Source organism: Lygodium microphyllum, chromosome 10, assembly GCF_053477565.2.
Source record: "Lygodium microphyllum isolate KBCC chromosome 10, Lygodium_microphyllum_v1.1.10, whole genome shotgun sequence".
NCBI lineage: Eukaryota > Viridiplantae > Streptophyta > Polypodiopsida > Schizaeales > Lygodiaceae > Lygodium > Lygodium microphyllum.
The window spans coordinates 76,549,699-76,565,441 of NC_141144.1; the positions used below are offsets into that span (position 1 = coordinate 76,549,699).

General features: G+C 41.7%; 1 protein-coding gene across 2 annotated transcripts in view; it reads left to right on the forward strand.

Annotated features, from left to right (window-relative positions):
* The window catches only part of LOC148030186 (uncharacterized), a 99,413-nt gene that overhangs the window by 18,001 nt on the left and 65,669 nt on the right, over nt 1-15,743 (forward strand). For both annotated transcript variants that reach the window (XM_087686460.1, XM_087686461.1), the window contains 2 exons: nt 12,130-12,165; nt 12,266-12,403. In XM_087686460.1, the coding sequence (XP_087542586.1) occupies nt 12,130-12,165; nt 12,266-12,403 (174 nt within the window). The remainder of the gene's footprint in view (nt 1-12,129; nt 12,166-12,265; nt 12,404-15,743) is intronic.

A 15,743-nucleotide genomic window follows, 5' to 3' on the forward strand; every position in this document is an offset into this window, starting at 1 on the left:
TGACTCATCTTCATCATCTCAACCAGGCCTAAAGATTCCTACGGCCCTTTGGAGTTGTATGAATCAAAATCATCTTCTGTTTCTCCTTTTGGTGTGCAGGATCTGGATGGATTTTTGAATGTAAACTTCAATAGAGAGGGCTCTCGAAGCAAAAATCCTTCATTAGGTATATCTACATCTTCTGTTTCATTTGAGCATGTAAGCCAATCTTCTCAAATCCCTCCCATTCCAGACTCTTCTAGCCCACAACTCGATTTTCTCCTCTTCATTCAAGAACCTTGGATTACACCCTAGATCTATATCTCCTACACTAGGAGTTGGAACCTTTGTTTCCGCTCCTAGCATATTCTCATTCCCCGTTCCATATTCACACTTTTCTACCACTTCACATCATGGTGCATCCTTGTGGGAAATGCCGCCCTTTGATACTATACCATCCACTTACCCTTAAGCCACTTTGCACAATGGGGCTGCATTGTAGGGCATGCCACCCTCTAATATAGCTTCCCCCACCTTTTTGCAAGTAAGCACATCATTTCCCACTAGGATAGTTGTAATGGGCATCCCTCTCACTATCCTCACTCACACACATCCTTTGACCTCTCAGATGCAAGGATTTCCATTCTCTGCTTATGGTGTGTCATCATAGTTTCCATGGTTTACTCCTACATAGGGATTTCCATGCTTTGCTCCATGTGTCCTTATCCCTCCACCATGGGCTCCTCATGCGGTTACCATGCCCATGCCTAGTTGGCCCATTTCCACCATTGGATCCATTGTCTACTTGTTGCATGCATAGTGGGCACTCTAGGACCTAGTCCCAAGTACTCCATTGCCCCATTCTACCCACCCTATCCTTCTTATCCGAGCACTGCTGCTCCTGTTGCAACAACCAAGAATGCCTTCACAGATAAGACTTGTTTTAATGGGTTGAATTTCACCACTTGGTCAAACTTCACGCAAGAAGTGTTTGAATTTTAGGGACTTCTGGATCTCATCGTTGGTGTAGAGCCCTTGCTGGACCCTCGATTAGCTCGCCCTAATCACATGCATCAATGGAGAGTCTGCAATGCCATAGACAATGTTGAGTCAGTGCAGGGGTTGCTTCTTGAGTTCCAGTCTCAATTACAACATTTTTCCCTTGCATTTGAGCGTTGGATTCATTTCATTGATTGATATGTAGCAAGGGGTGTGGGCAAGAGTTTGAGAGGGAGAGGCTGAAAGTTGAGAGTTGAGTATGATAGTGATTATCAGGATGAGGGATGCATAGATACAAAGCTCCTATTTATGTTGTGATAGAGGGTGCGAGGATCGAGACACGCAATGCTTTCTCACAGCACACACACACACACACACACACACACACACACACACACACACACACACACAGAGTGTGCAGAGTAGAGAGGAGAGTGAACACGACTTGTTGGGTACAATGACGATTGTACCTCTTTAGGTTTTTAGATAGATATATATGAAAGTGCAAATGTGCCAAGGGTGTGTTCACACCCATGCACATATAAAAGGCGCTATGGTCCTTTATTCCCAACAACCTCCCATCTAAAGGCAATGTGCCTTAAGGGGAGAAAAGAATCAGCGAACTCTAGGTATGTACAAATTTGAAATACATATATCTATCCAACTTCCATCATTTGTCGGCAATGAGCAAACCGCTCTGTTGGAAGACCCTTCGTGAGAAGATCTGCAGGATTATTATCTGTATGCACTTTGACAAGCTCAATGCTCTTGCTGTCAAGTATATCTCTAATGAAGTGATACTTCACCTGTATGTGCTTTTTCTTTGCATGAAAGACGGCATTCCATGCTAGCATGATATAGCACTCTGACTATCACAATGGAGAACATGTAACTTTGTAATGCCAAGCTCTCCCACTAGACGTGAAAGCCATAAAGCCTCCTTGCATGCCTCAGTGGTAGCCACATACTCTGCCTCTGTAGTAGACAATGCAACACACTTTTGTAGCTTGGAGATCCAAGAGACTGCTGCTTCTGTGAAGGTAAACATATACCCAGAAGTGGACTTTCTGCAATCTGCATGACCAACATAATCTGCATCCGTAAAGCCAACAATAGATGCCTTTTGCTTTCCAAAGCAAATGCACAAATCCTTTGTGCCTTTGAGCTATCTCATAATATATTTCACTGCTTTCCAATGCTTTTTACTAGGGTTTGCCGTGTATCTGCTAACCACTCCCACTGCAAAGGCAATATTAGGATGTGTAGCAACCATAGCATACATCAAATTGCCAACAGCTGAAGCATATGGTATCTTGGCCATTTCAGCCTTCTCATCATTAGATGTAGGATTGTCCTCTGCACTAAGTTTCACATATGGAGGCAATGGAACCCCAATTGTTTTTCCCCCCTCCATTATGAAACGTTGCAAAACCTTGGAGATATACTCCTGTTGAGATAGAGAGAGTAATCCTTTTGACCTATCTCTGAGTATTCGCATACCAAGAATATGATTTGCATCACCAAGATCCTTCATGTCAAAGCTGCCATGAAGATGAAGACTTTGCTTCAGTGAGTCCATGTCATGAGTATCCCTGCCAGTAATCAACATGTCATCAACATACAAAACCAAGATAATCAGGCTGCCATTTGCTGCCTTCTTGGTGTACAAGCAGTGATCCACTTGACTTCTATGAAAACTTGAGATTGCATAAATGTATCAAACTTATGATACCATTCTCTTGGTGCTTGTTTCAGCCCATACAAACTCCTTTTGAGTTTACATACCATCTTCTCTTTCCCTTTTGCCACAAACCCTTCAGGCTGTTGCATATATATGTCTTCATGCAGATCACCATGTAAGAATGCAGTCTTTACATCCATTTGTATGAGCTCCATATCTTCAGTTGCAACCAAGCCCAAAATGATTCTCAATGTAGTCATCTTGACTACAGTAGAGAAGATCTCATCAAAGTCAACTCCATGTTTCTGCTTGTACTGCTTCGCAACCAATCTTGCTTTGTACTTTGGCGAAGAACCAGAAGTGACCTTCATCTTGTAAACCCATTTGCATGGAAGGGTTTTCTACCCTTTAGGCAACTACACCAAGTCCCAAGTGCCATTTTTCTCAAGAGATTCCATCTCTGACAACATGGCTTTATACAATTTTTTGCTATCCTGTTTGTCAATTGCTTCCTTGTGCATAAATGCTTCATAGCCAAACACTTTCAAATGTGCATACGAAGTGGCTTGCCCGATTACGCTTCTTGAGGAACTCCCTTTTCATCCCCAAAGACCTGTTTTGGTGACCGATTAATCAAGTGTACGGTTGTCATAACAGCCTCTGTCCAAAAACCATGGGGTAATGCAACATAAGACAGCATAGTACGGATTTTATCCTGTATGGTTCGATTCATATGCTTTGCAACTCCATTTTGGGGTGGATTACGAGGGGTAGTAAGCTCCCTCTTTATCCCTTTGCTGTCACAAAATGCCTGAAAGGCCTTGGACACATATTTCCCACCATTGTCAGAGCGAAGATACTTAAGTGTTTTATCAGTCTGATTCTCAACTAATGCCAATAACTTTTTAAAATTGTCAAGCACTTTATCCTTGCTATGAATAGGGCAAACCCATACCTTCCGTGTAGCATCATCGACAAAGGTGACAAAGTATTTCTTTTTCCCTAAAGATAACCTTGGCATCTGACATACATTGGAATGTACTAACTCTAGAGGAGAAGATTTCAACGAAAGAGACTTCTTATGAAATGTCTGTGCATGTTTACCATAAACACAATGATCACAGTGCTCAAAATCAGCATAACGAAGACAAGGCAAGTAACCCAAACGAGAAAGCACTTTCATTCCAGTTTGACTTATGTGTCCCAATCCGCCATGCCACAAAGAAACACTTGGCTGCTCGGTCACGGCAACAACATGATCACTCACACTAGATACATGGATGGGATACAAGGTATCACTTTCACAACCTCTGGCAATCACTCTAGATCCCTTACAGATCTTCCATTTTCCATTACCAAAGGTGGTATGAAATCCATTGTCATCTAGCTGCCCTATGCTAATCAAGCTTTTCTTGAGCTGAGGTACGTGCCGTACCGTACATGCTGAAGTGTGAAGATAAAACCATGTTGAAATTGCAATTGTACACTTCCAATACCCTCAATGTCACATGCATAGTTGTCCCGAAGATGGACAACACCATGTCGATCCCTTGTATAGTCAGAGAACCACTCACGATGAGGGGTGACATGAAAGGAAGCACCTGAATCTAAAATCCAAGTATGCATGTCATCATCCGTATCTGCAAGTAAAGCATGTGTACTAAAGTGCGAAGAGACAAATAGTACGTCATTCCCACTGTCACTGTCATCAGTGACTACATTCACTTTTTCAATTTTGACACTGCTCTTCTTAGGTTGACTCTCTTTCTTCTCTTTCTTGCTATCATCTATCTTCTTGTCCTTTCCTTTCTCTTTCTTTCATTTGTAGCAGTCACGTTTAAAGTGGCCCTTCTTGCCAGAATGATGACATTCAACATCCTTACCATGTGATTTAGTGCTTCCCTTGCTATCAGATTTGCCTTTTTGCTGTGATCTGCCCCTAGTATGCAAAGCATTGGAAAACTTATTGGATGCAGTGTTCTGCCGATTCATTTCTTCCATGAGTAGAGCACTCTCTACATCAGCATACAAAAGGATCGCTTTAGAATTGTTCATAGCAGTCTTGAATGTATCCCAACTCTCTGGCAGAGTGCAAATCAAGAATGTAGCCTTAAATCCCTCATCAATCATGAACTTCAAGGCAACCGGCTGGCTGAAAATGGAGTTAAACTCACTCAACTGAGTAGACATTGCTATACCCTCTTTCATACGCAAATCCATAAGCTTTTTTAGCCAATAAACTTTGCTTGCAGCACTCTTCTAGGCATACAGTTCTTCTAGTTGAGTCCAAATAGCATAGACAGAATCCAAACCTTCAATGTTAAACAACAAGGCATCAGAAATCGATAGCTCGATGGTTGAGCATGCAAGCACATTTAACTCATCTCAATCTTCCTGTTCCATATCTGCGGGCTTTGCCCCTTTGGTCTTAATCGGCTTTGCTTGCTTCTTCTGCAACAGGATATTATAGCACCTGTTTTGCCAAATAGCAAAGTTATGTGCTCCTTCAAGCTTCTTAATGTGCATGAGATTGCTACTATCATTGCTGCCAGTCATGATTTTCAGCCCAAATGTGACCAAAAAATTCAGCAAAAATGCAAGCCCAAACTGTCACACAAGTGACCAAGGTACAAGCAAGTGCCAACCAACAATAAATGACCATGTAAAAGCAGAAATTTCAGACCTGCAAATAAATTTTCAGAAGCACAAAACCTTGTGCTACAACACTCCACAACTGATTACAGCTGTTCCAAGGACAAATACATCACATTACATGAGAAGTCCCAAAATTTTTGGCTGCAATTTCTTTTGTACATACACCCACGGGCACAAAATTTGACACGCATTGTCAAAAGCCCCAAAATTTTTTGCTCAAAACATCAACCATACATCTGCATTGTCTCTGACATGCATAGAATAGACTAATTTTGCCAAAATAGAGCAATTTTAGCAAAATCCCCAAAATTTTCCAAGTGCTAGATGTCCAAATTGCATGGAATTAAACCTGCATGTACATAAAATGACCAAATGGCACACAAAGTTTGCCCAAACAGCAAAAGCCCCAAATTGCATGGGGTCCAATGTGCATCAATGTCGAGAAATTGGGTAAATTTCAGCCCAATTCTTGCATGTACATGAAAAGCCCCAAAGGTCGGAGGCAAAATGTCACAAATTCTTGCAATTGCTGGGTCTTGTTCCGCATCACAATCCCCAAATCTAGGAAAAGGCCCAAATTTTTGGGCCAAGATTGCACAAATTTGAACTTTGTGCTTATGCGCGAGAACCCCCATCAAGAAAGAGGGGTAAAAGCTGATTTTTTTTGAGAAAAAGAAAAAAAACATGAACGGGGGGGGGGGGGGGGGTTCCGTTGACCCGCCGTGCAGGTCGTCGCTTGGTCATTGCCTGCCACCAGCCCTTCGCGTGGCGTCTATCTCGTCTGACGTGTGCAGCTCGTTGACTTGGCCTTCGTCAGTCTTGTCACTCACGATGCCTGCAGATTGGTTGTGTGTCGCCTAGGCCTGGTCCTCGCCTGCAGTGTGTCTCCTAGGCTTGGTCGCCTGCAGCAAGGTCGCTTGAGCCTGGTCCTTGCCTGCACTTCAACCCGCCAACTGTCCACTTGGCAGTTGCCTACTTATCCAGCTCACGCCTTGAGAAGCGTGCACTCCTTTCCCGATTTGATACCAGTTTGTTGTGACAGAGGGCGCGAGGATTGAGACAGGCAATGCTTTCTCACAGTAGAGAGACAGAGAGAGAGAGTGCAGAGTAGAGAGGAGAGTGAGCACGACTTGTTGGGTACAATGACGAGTGTACCTCTTTAGGTTTTTAGATAGATATATATATATATGAAAGTACAAATGTGCTAAGGGTGTGTTCACACCAATGCACATATAAAAGGCACGATGGCCCTTTATTCCCAACAATTTATAGAGGAGTTTTGGGCATTTGTCCTACTGTCCAAAATAACACTAATTATTTTTGGTAATTTTGCATGCAATACTTTTTGGGGCTGTTTAAGGAGACTAGATTAGGGGCTAATGCACCATACATATGTTTGTATGCGAACCCTGGTATTTGTGGCTCAACAGTGCATTGGGATGGCAAAGTCATGCACTTCATATTAAGTAAAGGGGGCCCATCATATAATCTTCCATTCTAGCACCATGACCAAATGGATAGCATGTGTAGAGGCTAGATCGGGGCCATTGTGAGAGATTGTTAGAAATAGCCAAGCTATGTGGACTAGTTGCATGGAAGTGCTGGTTGTTATTGCTATTTTCACAATGATTCTACTTTGTATGTTTGAGTTGTTTGTAATATGTGGCATTATGCTTCTTTTATATGCATGGATGATGGATCGTAAGACATGGTGTATACAAATTGTTGGTCTATTGGGTGTTCACTTAGATTGTAGATGATGTTGAATCATGTTTAATATGTGTTTTGTTGTGGCCCATGGGGCTTGAAGTATATTGATATGTATATAAAATTTCATTAATTTTCATATGGAATGAAACCTATGTCTTATGTTTTAGGAAGCTCTAATGAAACCTTTGAAACCCGTTTCATAGCTCCTGTTTGTGAAACCCCTGGCTAGGGTCCATTCAAGCATTGAAGTCTCTTGGCAGAAGGGCATCTCCAAGGCTAGAGAATCTCATGATGTTTGTGTAAAGAGGTACGCGGTGAGTCTCCTTGTGTTGGGAATTGCGAGGTGGCTGGTGCAAAGTAGCATGTTGCTAGGCAGTTGCCTCTGAATCTCCTCGTGTTGATTGGGGCCCATATAAAGTGTGCCTCCTCATCTTGCAGGACAACTCCCCTAGATTTGCACTACAAGGACACAGAAGGGTTTGCAGAGAAAACACAATGTGTGCATACATGATTACCATGAACTGGGACAAAATACAAAAAAGAAGCTTGAGTGCAGCCAATGACCAAGCTCAATACAGGATGATTAAATAAGGATGCAAAGGCTGTCTACAGTAGTGTGACAACAGAATGCAGCAACCAGTAGACCTCCAGGTGTGAACACAGGGCTATGTCCGGGAATTGGCATAGACAATAGCAGAAAGGGCTAGCTCGAAAGGCCTCCAGGGAATGATGATCAACAGCAGGAACTATTCCAAGGGCTGGCACAACAATCCAAAAGGCTAGAAAGTCAGCCTGCCGATCAAAATGCAGCAGTGACAGCTCTCCGATGTTCATGATCAGCTGCTGGATGATGATGGCCAGGCTGAGAATGATGAGGGTCAGGTGCTAAAGTCCAAATACAACTTTGGTTGTGCTGATGATGAGCGAGAGATGATTAAAAGTTCCTGGCAGAGTGGAAGCCAAGGGATGATGCTGATGGTGAAGAGCAAGAGGATTATGGGGATGGCACATAATGGAGGAGAGTTGCCATGAAAGTTTGTCGTGGCACATGGAAGAGAGTCCCTTTTATAGAACTTTGTAAATCAGTCATCCTACCACATATTCTGGATTGTCATGTTATAAATTTAACCTTTTCCAGGTTTGTTTTGTTTAGCCAATACAACATCACAACCCTCAAGTGACATGATGTAGATCTTTGAGTATCCACATAGCTTTGAGTATGAATCCATATTTTCCCAATATTAGGTTTAATAGGTTAAGCATGACCAGCACAAGCAATCTTGTCTCACTCATCTGATAAACCCTTTGAGACCAAGGGGCACCCAATACAGCATCACAACCCTCAAGTGATATGATGTAGAACTCTAAGTATCCACATAGCTTTGAATATGAATCCACATTTTCCCAATATTAGGTTTAAGAAGTTTAGCATGACTAGGGCAAGCGATCTTGCCTCACTCATCCAACTCCATCTAGATGGATGCCCAATCTAGGTGCCAACTTTGGAGAAATTAAAATCCCTCATACAATTCGATAGTCATGTATTTGCTTAGGCAGCCTACACCGATACTTTTCTAGCAGTTCCTTTAGGGTTCTATCTTTGGAAGAACTAACAAGTAGCAAAGCATCCCAAATCTTTCTGTTTTAGTTCTCCAAGTCCTTGCAGTCTGCTGCCTTGAACTAAATTCACTTTAAACTTCAAAGGTTCATTGGTTGTCCTCTTTTTTAATCACTTACTTTTTTCCTTAGGAGTGAGATTGTCATAGATAAGTGGTTGTAGAGATCTAGGCTGATTTGCATTGCCAGATTGTTGACCATTCCAACTGTAGGGGCTAAATTCACACTCCAATGCAATGGTAGAATTATTCTATTTGGATGGGCTTGCATTCCAATTGGAAAGCTTCGCTGGCTGTTGGGCCCACATTCCCACACATAACATTGAGTGGACTAGTTTGTATACTAGCAACCACATAGGATGCATAGATGATAGCTAAACTGCTTGCAGGACTTGCTGAATATCATTTCCCTAATGGATGAGCTCAGCCCCTGAAGGAAAATCAGAGTGCTGAAGTGGAACACTTTGAAGTGTTGGACCACTATTTGTTGTCTAAGAACAGGCTGGAATCATGTGTGTTGTCTCCTAGCCACACTATGCTCTATGAACCAGCGTATCTTGCTGCCTCCCCTTTGTCGGTTTTGAAGAATCCAACAATGCATCAAAGTTGGGATGCTTCATAAGCGGGGCAAAAGTCTCCACTTTACTAGAGAGCTTAGTGGATCTACCAACTGTGTTAAGCAACTGTTATCTGAATAAAGCATAATCTAAAACCAGCCTTCCTTTTCAGGAAAGGGTGGTAATGACCTGATTTTACACTAATTACAGCAATAATAATATTCACACAAACTGAAAATGCAACATTACCACTTAAGCTTGGATGATGGACAACATGTTGGCCCCAAAACTGGCACCCCTTGTGGCATTTCTTTATCTTTTATTGCAAATTGGATGGAATACACTGAGATTCTTTGGATATCCTTCGCTCTCCAAGTGCCACTTCCTGTCACAACCCCATTTTCCCCCTTTGTTTGCTCTGGGAATTGACCTTGATCGTCAAATTCAGCCTCAAATAACTGTTGGCTGGCTGAGCTCATGAATCACTTGAAATTCCTGAATTTTTGTTGATTAGGGTATACATCAGAGATTCTTCAAAATCTCCACCTTAAATGGCTTGAACTGTTGGAATTTTCCAAGGGGAAATGAGAAATGGGAGGATGAGAGAGAATGTCGTAGAGAGAAATTTCAGCGTTTCATGTGAGGAATTGATCAAATCAGTTGCTGCCATGTTCCCAAGTGCATTTGTTGTTGTCACTTGCTATCTGGGAGTCAAAAATGGGCTAACACCAGCTGTTGTAAGCCCTCATGGGTAGGGTGCCAGCAACTGTTGGGTCTTCTCCTGGCTGCAATTGGTGTAGAATGCCCTGTTGCAGGTATGGCAGCCTCTCCTTCCTCTCTCCTAGGCTGCTGAAGTTGGTATGACCCTCTTTTAGCCTCCAACAACCTTTTCTATGGGCAAGTTTTGCCAAGTGGAAGCCTTTCTTATCCATTGTCCAGCATTTTCCAGCATCATTAAATTAATTTTTAGAATAGAAATTGTGGAAATTAGTTTAATAATCATTTCTTGCTTAGAAAAATAAGTTGACCATCAATTAGATTGGCTAGGCCAATTTATCACCCAACTATTGTTGAGCACTTATTAGCCAGTGGACTAGCATTAATTTATTAATTAATTCCAAGTCCTTAGGGTTACCGTTGACATTTATGGCTGGTAAAGTGATCTAGGGCAAATTTTGTCATCAAGCATTGCCTAGTACCTATCAAGCACAACTTATTACAACTTTTGCATGTGTCGCCCACTGGCATCTCAGGATCCCTAGCCTCACATAGTGAAATAACTAACTTGCATATCACATGTGCAATGCACATTTGCAGATTTGATTAACTCTTAATCAAATGCTAAGCAAAGCATGAAAATTTCACATCCTCGTGAGATCATTAGCTGTATTAGTCCTCCTTGGTCCCTTAGGCTTGGAATCAATGTCATCCATTTGATCTCTATGCACAAGTGGACGATGCTTTGATACCTCCTATTTCAACAGAAGCACTCACAAATGCTTTAACCAGCTTCAGAAGCACAGGATTAGGCATAGCACAGCATCACCTTGCCCTTGAACAGCATCAGCAGCCTCAGGATAGCCAACGTTTGCTCCAGAACAACATTGTCAACATCATTATGCCTATACAATAGTATCACCGGCTCCAATATTCAGGTCAGCAACAGGTAGGAAAAACGCAAACTATTAGTGCCAGACAATCTCTACCCAAGGACAGCCATGATCTCTATTGTTAAAGCCTATAGGCTATATCTGATGGGAAAGCTGTGGTCTTGACCTTGCATTTTCTTTGCTTTTCCATTTTTCCTGCTTTTTAGGTACATTATTAAACTGATTAATGAAATTGAAGTGTCTTGGTCCAACGCTTTGGTCCATGCTCAAATTGAACTAATAAAATGAAACTTTTCACATCAAGTTTCATATAAGTTGAGTTAATCAAATACGAGTACAAACTTACACATCAGTTCATTGTACCTTCATAGAACCATAGGAATTGCTGGACCTGCCCATGTGCAGCACAACTCATGTGATGTCTTGGACCCACCCGAAGAGCAAGAGATTATAGTCATCCTGTTGTGCTACATGAATGGGCATGAGGTCACCTTGTAGATAGATTCCCTCTCACTTGAGGGATCTCCCCTTGTCAAGGGAAGCTCGCCTCTTCTCCAAGTCCAAACATTTGCAGATGAGTGTCGTCTGCTTTGTAGCAGCTTTCCCAGCGCTCTATGTACCCATGAAGGGCGTGTCCTTGATTCCCATTTTACTTGAGGAGGTCAAGCTAGATTTGTAGCTGGTCACTTCATTCGTCAATTCCTCAATTATTATGTTCCTCTCGTGGAGACATGTCTTAATGTGAGGACAAATGTGTCTACAGCTTATCATACACCTCATTTTTCTGTGCTTGTCATGTGTGCATTTCTTCCTTCTTTTGTTGCATTGCCTCATCAGCGAAAGCATGCATGACTTCTATAATCTTATTGATGATCTTGGTCCTGGATTTGACAAGTCCCTAGAACTGCTTCTGTGCCTTTTGTAGGTGGTGGCAGGGCGTTTTCCTTTGATTGATGTGGGGTAACAGAGTCATCTTAGAAAGGGATCATGCATAGGTGCATTATATGTTCAAACAAGCGCCAAGGTTTACTTTTTGCTTACTGACTTATCAAAAAACCAACCTTGATAAGAGGGCGAACAAAATTGGAAGCAATCTCCTGATGAGGCTCATTTGTTCCAGACTGTTCTAACACCAGTCAACATTGTCAGGCAAGGTAGGATGCATGATAATGATTGCTTTATATTAGATGTATTTTGAACTGGTTTAAATTCCTCTGACATTGTATTTGAAGGTATCACTTATTTGGTTTTTTGGGGCTCTTGCGTTTATATACCTGTTCATGTCTAATGACTATATTTTCTGTTTGTCATGGCAATGCTAGGATGTGAGCTCCATCAGAGACGTGCCTGACAATCAGGTGTGAATTTCAATGCTTTGTGTGTATTCAGGTGAGGATAGTTCTGAACGTGAGCTTCTACCTTTGTTGCATATAATTGGCTCAACTTTTGATTGCTTAGGAAGTCTATGCTGATCCAAATCGTGATGAGAGCATCATTGTAGAGCTCTTAGAGCTTGAGCAAGATGTTGCGGATAATCAAAGTGCCCTTTGGTTTATTCAGGATCTTGCCAATGAACAAGATGCAAGCCAGAATCTGGTATCTTCACTTCACTTTGTTACTCTTTCTAGTAGGCACTGGAGTCTTTGCACTTGACTACACGCAAATACTCTTTCTAATGTGCTCCAGTGCTTTCGTATAAGATCATAAAAATTGTGTTTTAATAGGAAGATATCTTTTGTTTTCTAATGGTAGGCTTGCAGCTTATTTATTACTGGGGTGAGGGAGCCCTATTTCTGTTTGCCGACCTATTGCACCAAATATATGAGGTGTTTGAAAATATAATGTCTCTGCAGTGCTGATGACAAAGTTAAGATCATTTGTTGGCTGGATGTGGCATAGCCTCAATTCTGATGTAGCTTGCTCTTTATTTGTACAAACTGGATAGTTTGAAACAATACCTATGTTATACATGTGAATCTCCTTGGCAGTAATGAGAATTTGAAGGGTGTTAGAATAAAAAGGGAATGGCACTTAGCAGCATAGTCTGTCTTTGGCCCAGGAATGGAGCAAATGAGGCCTGTCTAGCAGAGAAGTCTTTGAGGATGAGGGGGGTCCATTTGAGTGGACATGTTATGGGAGGAATTTTTTGGGGGGTTGGTGATGTGTGGATCCTTAGTGGATGATGGGGATGAGGGACTGGGGGTGTGGTGTCAGGTTGGTTGGTGGTAGTTAATGTTGAGAGTTGGCTAGAGTTTGGTTTGAATTAGGATTGACATAGAGGTTGAGGTGCCAATGAGGGGACTGGAACCTGGTTGTCCATGTCAGACAGACGGATTGACTGGTCTGATCCACCCTGTCCAGTACGACACATCTGATGGTGTCCAATGGAAACTGTCCGATTGTCTTAAAGTGCCTATTTCTGACCATTTGCGGTTACTTTTGGGGTAAGTTGTAGGTGTTGTTTAGGCTTCCTCTCCCACAACACACTTGTACATACCCCCCCTTCTTCCGGCAATATAGTCTCTTCCTCTCTTTCTCTTTGTAATTTCAAAATCAAACTTCAAGCTTAACTTTCAAGCGCTCTATTCTCAAATTCTCCCTCCTCAAGCTCTCTACCTCCACTCCCTCAAGCTATCCTTCACTCTATCTCTGCCCTACCTCCACTCTCAAGCTTGCCTTCCTCTCTATCCTCAAGCTTTTAATATGTAAACTCCCAACATTAAGTATAGGCATTAAAATTCTATGTACAAATTGTTTTATTTTAAGTTTAAAGTGTATTATTTTAAGTCCCAACATTAAATGTAGGCATTAAAATACTATGTACAATTCGTTTCATCGGATGTATGACTAGACATAGGTGCGAGGTTTATTAGTCCGATTAGCACCGTACTAGTATTAGATGGTTCTAATCGGACGCCATCAGACATGACAACCATCGTGTCGAAAGGGTTGATGAGTTGCTGCAGAGATTGCTACTTTGGACACTGTTGTTGGGGTGTACTTTGCCAATCGTTTCAACTCCTCTTGGTTGTTTCATTCTTGTTGTGATTGTTGGAGAGGGTACTTGGAATCCAATGGTATTGCGAAGCTAAAAGAGAGAGAAAAGAGAGCACTACCTTAGATCAACACACCAACAAAACAATGTTTCTTAAGAAGAAAGAGACGTTGGTGAGTGAAAATGAGTGACCAGGGACATGATGCTGCGTGAAGTTAAGTAGGGTAACACATGCAAATCTAACACTTATCTGTAGTGGAAGTCACGTTTATAAATGGAAATCCCAAGTGGTACCATGCATGTTTAACACGTGGTTGTGATATTTCAGTTTTGAGACACGTGCCTCATGCAGGAAGAGAAGAAAATGTGTTCTCGCTTTCGATTTTGAGTCCCAGAGTGGAATTTTACATGGCAAGGGGTATCTTTGCCATCTAGCAATTAAGGGGAAGCAAGGGGCAACTTGGAAAAATAGAGGAAAAAGCAAAAACGTGAGGAGTTTTTAAAAAAAGAGGAAAAAGAGAAGAGAGGATTCGACACAAGAGAGAATCAACGAGAGAGAGAGAGAGAGAGAGAGAGAGAGAGAGAGAGAGAGAGAGAGAGAAGAATCTTGCAGCTTGAAGAGAAGGGAGAAATCTGAAGAAAGAGGTCGTGAAGCTGAAGTTATTGGAGTCGTGGAGCAGGATGGTAGGGTTGTTGAAGTCAATGGGCTAATGTGAGTTCTTAGTTTTCAGATGATAGTAATAAGAGTCGTCTTTTTGTATTGTTTTCTTCTGCTGTTGTGTAGGCAGAGTTTACAGATTAGTTTTGATGTATGGATATGAGTGAAAGACAATAGAGGGCTTTTCTTCATCATGTTGAGAGCGATGTTTGCTAGTTGTTGCGTGAGGCTTTTTGTTAGCAGAGAAGAATGGAAGTAAAGGATCTCTACTTCTGAAATTGGGTATATGGCAGGGAATATGTGTTATGGGCAGATGTTGAATGCATGGGCTCGAATTAGTGGAAATCTGAAAGGATTTACAGCCAGGAAAATGATGAATCAGAGGTCATAAAGTTCGAAGCTCCCGCAACTCTTCATCAATGCAAGATATGTTGAGATGTATCTGCTGGTATGCTGAAATGACAATCTGAAGTCAAAGAAAGTGTCTTTCCATTTGCAAGTTTGTGCTTTTGGAATAGACAAGTTGTGTTTGTTGTATAGAGCATGCAGAAATTTAGGACTGCAGATTGTGCAGAGCTGTTTCAAGACAGCAGATCAAGGAATTTGGCTCTGAGTTGTTCTGGAGAGTTATAGATCAGAAAGAGAGCTACAACTTTCCTTTTGGAAGCTCAGCGATCCGAGATCTGGTTAGAAAGTTATGAACTGTTCTATGTAATGCTCCATGAGGCAATTTCTGTGCTCTATGAGGAAATATGTAAATTCAACAACATCTACATCACCAACTTGATTTCCCATGGAAGTCATTATGATTACCCATTGCTATATTAGTGTAAACTCTGTTTGATGTAGTAAGGGATTGTTTACAACAGTAAAATGCTTATAGCAGCTGAGTTGGCATGAAAATTTGCCGTATAAAGCTTTGGTTACGTATGTATTTGGTTTGTTTCTATGTGTGCTCTAAGAAAAGAAGAACAGAAAGGGTCAACAACTGATTTTGTACTTCTTGAGGCAACCACGCTTTGTGGGGCAGTTTGCTGTATGGGGTTGTCATTCCTAAAAAATAGGAGTTGTGTGAATCTGAAAGCTTATATTGTCAGAGTCTTAGCCATGGTTGTTTCAACGTCAGATTCTCTCTAAAAATGGTAGAATCTGAGCGTGAAGGTTTAAGATACTTAAGTGTTGAGTTGAAGTCTCAGTGAGGAGTGAGTGATCAAAAGTTTTGATCATGTGTTCAGTGGTGTTGTCTCGTGGGTTTTGTTGAGGTGAGATCCTTGGTCTATATC